Source organism: Pundamilia nyererei, unplaced genomic scaffold (genome assembly GCF_000239375.1).
Source record: "Pundamilia nyererei isolate P.nyererei 1_Seehausen unplaced genomic scaffold, PunNye1.0 scaffold00208, whole genome shotgun sequence".
In the NCBI taxonomy this organism is placed as follows: Eukaryota; Metazoa; Chordata; class Actinopteri; order Cichliformes; family Cichlidae; genus Pundamilia; species Pundamilia nyererei.
Window position 1 is genome coordinate 650732 of NW_005187609.1, and position 9984 is coordinate 660715.

General features: G+C 38.8%; 1 protein-coding gene across 1 annotated transcript in view; it reads right to left on the minus strand.

Moving 5' to 3' along the window:
• Window positions 1-7123, minus strand: part of carmil2 (capping protein regulator and myosin 1 linker 2) — a 56778-nt gene extending 49655 nt beyond the window's left edge. The window contains exons 1-3 of the mRNA XM_005747936.1: window positions 6789-7123; window positions 1599-1702; window positions 431-481 (exon numbers count right to left, since the gene is read on the minus strand). Of these exons, the coding sequence (XP_005747993.1) occupies window positions 431-481; window positions 1599-1702; window positions 6789-6816 (183 nt within the window). The 5' untranslated portion in view covers window positions 6817-7123. The remainder of the gene's footprint in view (window positions 1-430; window positions 482-1598; window positions 1703-6788) is intronic.
• Between the last annotated feature and the right edge of the window lie 2861 nt (window positions 7124-9984).

The window sequence follows — 9984 nt, forward strand, 5'->3', positions numbered from 1 at the left end:
AAAGACAAAGTGAAAACAAATTCCATTTAAAAATGTGATTGTTTTTTGGTAACTGTGGTGCGGCCGAATCCATCCTTTCACTGCAGTGTTAAATGGCCTGATACTGATGCAGTGCTTTTACACTGCAAGCCATATCCGCCCAGTCCTACACTGCTTTATTCTATGCACAGTGAGAATGAATCTGTGCACACCGATGCATCGGGGCATTTATGCACATACATATAAAAAGAAAATGTTTGGCACGTTCAGCTCTATCTCTCTCCAGAAACAGTGTCCTAGTCAGAAAGGATAATCCATAAGGCTCATAACTCACAATGGTCATTTATCAAGTAAGAACCAGTAAGGAAAAAAATAACCCCTCTTATTTCAAACCTCATCACACAATGTTTAAGTTAAGCTGGTTTGGTTTAAAAGAGACGTTGTAATTTACCCTGATGGGTTGCTTGTTTATAACCACGTAACCTCTCCATAGACTCAGAACCTAAGAGAAACAGACATCATAAAAACAAAGAGAAAAGCTATTAGATATCAAACTGACAGACCAATGCCTGCAGCTTCAGAGGAACAGTGTCATTTTATGCAATTTTGGTCCTTTACATTGACCTCCAAACTACAGTAGCACTGAGGTCCACAAGTGGCATGCTGCTCCTGCAACCGTGCCATATGTCAGTGTTGCAGCAGCCGAATGCAATTCTCAGATGGACAGTTAGTGCTCGTAGAGCGTCATCCTCATTATTACCACTCTGCTTACACAGGAAACAAGTTACCATATGAAATTTGGTCACAAGTTTAGCTTCTTGTGCAAAATAGGTACAAATTAATGTTGCCCAAATTACTTTTACAACAGTTTATTCACTCTGATTTTGCGTCAATCATTAATCATTAATTAATCATGCCATAAATATATGTTCTTAAAAATCTGTATTTTATTCCTTTCTACCTTTGACAGAGTAGTGTAAATTTCTTTACTTCGTAAAAATTAACATTAAACTTGAAGTTGTTCAGTGACCTGCTTTAAGAACCTTCATACATGTTTATACATACATTGTTAGCTTTTTAAACAGCGGGTTATAGTAAACAAGTCAAAATATAGTAAACAAGTTACAGTAAAAAAGTCAAAATGCACTTTAACAAACACATAATCAATTTATAATATGTAATTTATTTATTTTTTACCATTTTTTTTATTCAATCAATAATGGACAATAAAATTTATTTGAATACATTGACCCACCTTAAATAAATGAACAAAATATAAAAGTAGTTTAACAACATTATTTATTTATTTATTTTTACTTTAATCCACAAGAAAGTAAACTTTAAGTGATCCTGACTCTTGATAAAAAATATTTGTCTAACCCTAAATCACACGCAGTGTAAAAACAGATCTTTTAGTGCCCCCTCCTGGCAGATTTGTGTACATGCCGATGCCAGAGCGGCCCTGGTGCCCACATAAACGTGTTTTCTGTGTGCAAACAAACTGTTAGCAGACAAGTAGTAATGAGGCTGATCCTGTAAGAGCACCAGCTGATTCAGATTTAGTTAAAGTAGTCATAGTGAAATAGCCATTAGACCAAAGGTCTACCAATGATACTCACCATAAACCTGTTGGTTGACCTTCCCGTTGTCAGACTGGAGTTGTTCAAAATAACAGGCGTCACCAGACAGACTCTGTGAGGCTTCAGCAGCTCTGATATCTGATCTGCTCACAGGATTACACACAAAAACAGACCATCACTATTGCTATCATACTTTTAAGGACATCTTCAGCAGAGGCTTCAGTTACTGTTTGTTTCTGGACCTTTCGGTCCAAAGTTTAGCCTTCAACAAGTGAAATGCTCAGTTGGGTTAAGATCAGGTGACTGACTTGGCCATTCAAGGATATTCCACTTCTTTGCTTTAATAAATTCCTGGGTTGCTTTGGCTGCATATTTTAGGTCATTGTCAATTTGTATTATGAAACGATGCCCATCAGTTCGACTCCATGTAACTGGATTTGAGCAGACAGCTTGTCTCAGAACACCTCAGAATTCATTCGGCTGCTTCTGTCCTGTGTCACATCATCATTAAACACTAGTGTCCTAGTGGGACTGGCAGCCATACACCCCAAACCATCACATTGCCTCCGCTGTGTTTATGATGTGGTTTGCTTTGGATCATGAGCTGTTCTTTGTCAGATGTTTTCTTTTCTGTTTTCACAGCTTAAGGGTGACTTGTTTCACATGCATGGAGAGCTCCTGTGACTGCATGTTGTCTGTGCACAGTGAAATCTTCCATATGCAAGTACCACACCTCAGATCAACTCCAGGCTTTTATAAGCTTAATTAATAATGACATAATGATGGAATTGCCCACACCTGCCCACGAAATAGCCTTTGAATCAATTGTCCAATTACCTTGGTCCCTCCTAAACCCTTCATCCAATTTTAATGCAGATACCCTCAAATGAAAGCTGAGAGACTACACATGACATCCATTGTGTAACTATTATTTAAATACGTTTCAATAACCAGGTAAAAAAAAAAATCTAAACTTGTGTCCAAATATATATGGACCTAACTATAAACTTGAGTCACATCCCATTCTTTAATCCATAGGGTTTAATATGATGTCGGCCCACCTTTTGCAGCTATAACAGCTTCCACTCTTCTGGGAAGGCTTTCCATAGTTTAGGAGTGTTTATTTATAACCATTCTTTAAGGAGCACATTTGTGAGGACAGACCAGTAGGTTTCCTCCACACCAAACTCTCATCCATGTCTTTATGGACCTTGCATTGTGCACTGGTGTGCAGTCATGTTGGAAGAGGAACGGATCATCCCCAAACTGTTCCCACAAATTTGGAAGCCTGAAATTGTCCAAAGTGTCTTGGTATGCTGAAGCATTAAGAGTTCCCAACACTGAAACTAAGGGACTGCTCTGTGATCTTACGTGGCCGACCACTACATGACTAAGTTGCTTCCACTTTCTTATAATACCACTAACAGCTGACTGTGGAATATTTAGTACAGAGGTCGGAAGTAACAACGTACAAATACTTTGTTACTGTACTTAAGTAGAATTTTCAGGTATCTGTACTTGAGTAGTTTTCTTTCTGACTACTTTTTACTTTCACTCACTACATTTTGAACAAGTATATGTACTTTCTTCTTACATTTTCAAAACAGGTTTATTACTTAATTTAAAAATATATATATTATTAATTTTAACATATTTAAGGCGAGTTATTATTTCACTTCACTGTGAGCGTCCAAACATCAAACCAATTTGAGCCTAAACAGCAACACAAGAAAACCAGTCCTGTTCATGTATTATTCACCAGGACATGTCACATAGAAAGAGATGGAAGAGGCAAAAAGTCAGCGGTTAAAGTGCGATGGGTATTTTTGTTTTTGTTGATATTTAAATTGTGGTAGCAGTACTTCAGCATCTAGTTAGTGCTACAAAAGAGGAGCGAGGAGCATAAATTTAGTCTTATTTTAAAGGTGCAGGTAATTTCAAATGCACATTTTATCAGTTCAACAAACATCAGCAAACACACAAACTGTTTGTGTGCAGTTATTTGCACAGTGTGTTGCTAGCTAAAGGTCCAGCTGCTATATTTGACAGGCAGAGAAAAGAAAGAGAGCCAACTTCACTCAGAGATAAGAAAATCAGGACAGGAGAGGAAGAAGAGAGGTTCGATTTAAAGGGAAGGACTACTCAGTGTAGAAACATCTTCCAAAGAGCTACTTTTTACTTTCTTACTTTGTGTACATGTAAGAGCCTGTACTTTTTTCACTTTTACTTGAGTAAAGAAGTTGAATCAGTACTTCAACTTTTACTGGAGTATTTTTTTAACACTAGTATCTGTACTTCGACTTAAGTGCATAATGTCTGTACTTTTGCCACCTCTGATTCAGTAGCAAGGAAATTTAATCACTGGACTTGTTGCACAGGTAACATCCTATCACGGTCCCACGCTGGAATTCACGGAGCTCCTGAGAGCGAGCGGTGCATGCCTAGGTGCTCGGTTTTATACACCTGTGGCCACGAAAGTGATCGGAAGACCTGAATTCAGTGATTTGGGTGGGTGAGTGAATACTTTTGACAATATAGTGTGGATGACACTAGGCAAACAGGACCATTTCTGCAAAAACCTGAACTGAGATCCACAGATCCTCCACACTGTACACCACCAGCATCTTCACTGCACCTAGAAATTTTGTAGGAGTTACAACTGGCACAACTGGCCGACAAAGGGCGGCCCTGGGAAAATTCCAAAGCATCCTCAGTGTTGGACTGAAGGGTAAGTGACAACATGTGCAATGGAAGGTTTAAGAATGGTAAATGGACTGGTTCTTATATAGCGCTTTTCTACTCTGAGCACTCAAAGCGCTTTATACAACTAATTCGTTCACCTAACCGCACAAGCACTAAACTGTGTGAATGGGTGTTAAGTGCTCACTATCTAACATTCACACACAGTCACACGCTGATGGATGCATCAGAGAGCAACCTGGGGTTAGTATCTTGCCCAAAGATATTTGACAAGCAGACTGGAGCCTGGGATCGAACTGCCAACCTTCCGGTTAGTAGCTGACCTGCTCTACCACCTGAGCTACAGCACATTGTTGTCATCGTGTTAAACAGTCGTATTACCAGGCTTTAAACACCACCTATAAACACCACCTACTTTGTGAGGCATGAAGACATCCATCCTTTGTAAACTCTGTTTATTTACCCACGTGGTTCTTATTTCCAGCCCATTTTAAGAACGAACAGGCAGGAGTTCTGACTTTAGTGTAGGGAATTACATAGTGATAATATAGTGATTTGTGAAATGCTAAGACTTGTGAAAACTTGTGAAATTGAGTTTTCAAAGAAACAAAAGTAGTGCAAGATCTGAAACTGCCCAGCAACCTCTTTTCTGCGGTTTGAGGCAAACTGAAATAATGGAAACTTGCCCTGTAACTTTAGCACAGAAAGGAAATGTATTTGTAACGACTTTCAATGTGAATGACTTTCAGTTAAACTCAATATAGTAGATATATTTGAGGGGGTTTTGTCGCTTTAGATACCTTACTTTTACAAATTCCCCAATAAATCAGAGTTAAAATCAGCAGTTACAATAACATCTGGTTTGTGTATGTACCCGTATAAGAAGGAAAAGACTTTTACAAGAGTCCACTCACTCATAGGTGACGTGGGCAACGGTAAGCTACTGAAAGGAGATGGACACATTGATCAGGTGTTAAGTGGCCAAATAGTAGCCTGAATTTCCCACAAGTAATCAGATACAGAGCGAAGACAATGATGAATAACAAAAGCTGATAAAGGATAGTCTGGATGAACGTGAGAATAAAAAAAGCTTTGTGGGGAAAAATCAGCACAAAGAAAACTCCTTTATGTGGGTGCAAAAACACTGGGACTGGTCAAAGATGAAATGATTTGTATTTGATAAAATTAGCAGAGGACAGGACGCCTACAGTGTTACTGATCATGTAAGCCACGCTTTCTGAGGATTAGAACGTCTGTCTTATTGGGAATGACCTGTACAAAAAAACTTAAATGAACTGATCAAATTAATGTTGTCCATTCATTTATAAATAACATTAGCTTATTTGGTTGGGGCAAAAAACATACCTGAACGGTATCTACAAATAAATAGCATGTGATATTAGTTTTTAATAATCTATCTAAAGGGCAGCAGATATGAAATGAACCTGAGGCTCAGAAGTTGCTGAAGGACAGAAATTAGGTACGTCCCCCACAAAGACAGTAAAACATCTGTGAGAGAACATTCAAACTGTTATTATGCAATAGCTGTATAATCAGGGTTTGATGTTTTACAGAAGTGAGCCCTAGTAGTTCCAACCCTAACCCTGATTATACATGACTAGGTGATCATTTCTAATGAAGTTCAGGTAGCTTAGAGTTTTAGGATGGCACAGAAATTTCTCGGAGTCACCTCACCAAACAAGTGCCAGATTCACTGTTATTCAGAGGCTTTTTTGGCACCGGCAAGGTCTATGGCATGGAAATACTGACAGTCAGAGTGCAACTGACTGCTGTGCTGAATTCAGGGACATGTTACATACAATACCGATCATGTGCTCAGATTACACTGAATTTCTGCAGAACGCTGCATGATGAAGGTCAGCTGTGCACCCACCCTTCTTTAGAAATTAATCGGAGCACTAACAGAGTAATAATTTCAGAGAGTCCTGGTATCGGACTGTCTTTATTCAGTTCATAACACTGCTAACAAACCACACACTGAGTCACGTTTCCTTCTTTTTGTCAGTTGGTGTCACTGACTGTTAAAGTGGAAACACAGACGGTAACTAAGTAGGAGAAGCTGACCTTTAGGCATAAACAGTTTGTTTCAATGAAAAAGAAAAGCCTAACTTAACTGTGTAGACCAGATGTTTTTTATGAAGTCAGGATTTAGTCCAGTAAAAAGTTGTATGGCTAGTATCACTGAAGCACAGATTATTTACATCTTTATAAATAATCTTACATCATTAAAACTGTATGTTTGAAGTTTTAGACAAAAATAAATACATGTAAGATGATCTCTGTGACGGAAAGTCTCACATTTTGTTGCTAAGCACCCGTTTTTACCCAGTATGGCAACATTTGGAGCCCCTGAATTAGATTGCATTTGCTTTAACTAGGTCAGCTTAAACAGACTGAGTTGAAATACATGTAAAAAAATTTAAGGTGTTTCAATGCTATCATCCTATGTTCAAAGAATCGGAAATATCAAAGCGCATTAACTTTGCTGCTGAAAACGGCTCAGCTTACCTTGCAGGTTCTGGGAAACAGCCTCCATTCTGTGGACTTCAATAAAACGATGAAATTAATATGAAGATGCACAAAAAGTTAATCTGTGATCTTGTACTGCTCCTTAGAGAAATAACGAAAGGAAAGATGCATGTCCATACCGCCAAATTTACAAAAAGAAGACAGATTTTAATCTAATAAAACAGTGTGTACAAATCCAACTGCACTGAGTCAGGAGCAGGGAGCAGAGGAGATAGTAAAACAAGAAAATGTAGCGTGGAGATACTAAAGGTGTGAAGGTACACACATGAAACCACCATAAGATTTCTTTTTCAGAGCACATCTGCATATAACCCTCTTTCTCTTTCCACCCTGCATGCATGCACACACGTCACCTTTCTTGCTCTGCTTGCATGCACCCTCTGCTTGTGAACGTAGATACTCACATCCTGTTCCATGTTGTGAGTCAATAACACTGTGAACACAGAGAAGACTAAGCAGGAAGGAACTGAAGCTAACCCCCACACTGCAGGAAACCTGCAGTTTTACAAAGTTGTGCATCGTGTTTAGAAGTTTAGGAACTAATCAAATGTTGAACGTCAGAGGATATATAAAAGAAATAATATTTATGAAAGCATAATAAGGGTTTAATGACTTTTACTTTTATTATGATGGAATCAATTATAAATATTTTTCATTAGTAGTTATCTCTAACCACCAGGGGGAACCAAAGTGCACATTCAAAGTGTTTTATCTACATTTAGTTAAGGCAGAACTGCTTTGATCCGTTTACAGTTTTGTACATCGCCTTAAGGCAACTGTTACTTTGATTTGGCGCTGTATAAATAAATAGAATTAAACTGAATTTTTCTGCCATCCTGTTGTAGAAAGTGCTCCAGGAGGATTAGCACGTTTGCCTCACAGCAAGAAGGTCAATTCCAGCACCTGGCCAGGGTCTTTCTGTGTGGAGTTTACATGTTCTCCCCATGCTTGTGTAGGTTCTCTCTGGGTACTCCAGCTTCCTCCCACAGTCCAAAGACATGCAGTTAGTGGGGTTAGTTACCTTCATAGGTATGAATGGTTGTCTGTCTCTATGTGTCACCCTGGACAGGTCCCTTTTAACTGGTGACGTGTGCAGGGTGTACCCTGCCTCCTGCCTTATAGTAGCTGGGATAGGCTGACAATATAAAATAATTAATAGCAGTCAGACAGATGTTGTCATGCTTCACTCTGGAATACTTTGGCATATAGAGGAGGTCAACTGAATGACTGCAAGCTGTGTAAGCCAGGTGTTGAGAAGATGGAAGTACTTTGAGAAGCTGATGAATAAATAAAAGCGAGAGGACGACAGTGTTGATGGATAAATAAAAAGGTGGTCGGAAAGAGACGCACTGTGTATTTCTGGATCTAGAGAAAACTTTGTGAGGAAGTCAGGTGTGGCAGAGAAGTATGTGAGGGTGGCGCAGAACAGGTACAGTGTGAGGACAGAAAGGCAGTGTTGAGGTAGAAGGGACAGATGGGTTGAGGTTACATCAGGGATCTACTTTGAGCTCCTTCATGGAGTAATGATGGACAGGTTGACAGATGACATTTGGCAGTTTCTGTCTGCCAAGATGTTCACAGGTGACATTGTGATCTATAGTTTGGAAAACAAAAAAAACAAACAACAGGCTGGACTTGAGGTGCTGAGTGTGTGACCACAATGGACAGGATATACAAGTATATCGGATGGAAAGCTAACGTTGAGTGCTTTGGAGACAAAGTAAGAGCTTCAAGGCTGAGACAATTTTGACATGAGCAGTGAAGACACTGGCTGTAGAGTAGGAAGGAAAAAAAGCAAGAGCACAGATAAGGTTCATGGGTGTAGCGAAGGAGGACACGCACAGGGCTGGTGTGACAGAGCAAAGATGTTAGGGCTAGTGTGAGATGGAGGCACAAGAGCTGCTGTGGTGACCGCTAAAGGAAGCAGCCGAAAGAAGATGATGTGCAGATTTTGACCATGTACAGATAAAATACTAAATAATTATTCACTTGTGCACCTAATTCTCATTTTCTGAAGTCATTATCAATGTATGATATGTAATCATTCTACCTTGTAAAAAACAAAAAGCAAACCAAAAAGTTCAAAGAAATCAATAAAAGCCCCAAATTACTATGGCAATCATGCCCATTGGTGTTTGTAAACTGATCACAAATGTATTTTATAATCCCACCTTTTTGAATAACTACATGTTTAAGTTAAAGAACAGAATTATGCAGCAGTCATAAGCCCATTAAGATGATTTTAATTTTCATCATCTGTACAATTTCTCATTTTCAAAAATGACATCACAAACATTTGTTTTCTTGGTCTTAAAATGGGGACACTTAATCTTAAAACTATTTTCTCAATTTTTCTGCAAAAACAAACAATATGGAATTTAAAAAACAAAACAACCCCAAAACAAACAAATAACAACAAGAAAAAACAAAAAACAAAACCCCGCACTGATTTCAGAACAGTCATATAACCTCAAATCATTCCATCAGGACATGAATATGACAGATCAGGTAACTGAACACTGTCTTGTTACACAGGAAGATGCCTGACCACAACTGTACAGTGCAAATCTGATTCATTTTTTTACACAACTGGGCATTTACATTACAGAAGAGCTAAAGTCACCTTATGGCTGTAATAATCCATAATTCAACTGTCTTCAGAGAAATCAAATCATATTATCTGTTGACACTTGGATCTTGAAGAATCCTGGAAACTGAGTGGAAGTGAGAACAACAACATGGAAATACAAAAGTAGCAATTTGCCAAACAGCTCTATCAATGGGGCTTTTCCATTACCTCAAGTTGGTTCAGTCTTAGTGTAATGCAGTTTAGCTAAAACCTAAAATATGATATGTACACTGCACTACCAGCTGGAAAACTTGATGGTGGAGGATGGTGCAGCAATGGCAGAAAACAGCTTACATTAGCAGTTACTTTTCACAGTGTTCATATAGCTGAAAGCCACTGATGTACTGCAAAAATAAGGCTAATGTGTGAGTGTGCAGACACGAAGAAACTGAAATGTATGAAGAACTGAACGCAGAGGCTTAAATGCAGCTTTCTCTCAGATGACGAAGGCAGGGGACCAACTTGGCCAGATAAGATCCAGTATGTTGAACAGTGCATTTGCACAAGGGTCATTCTGTCCCTACAAACGAGTTCCAAGTCACCTCT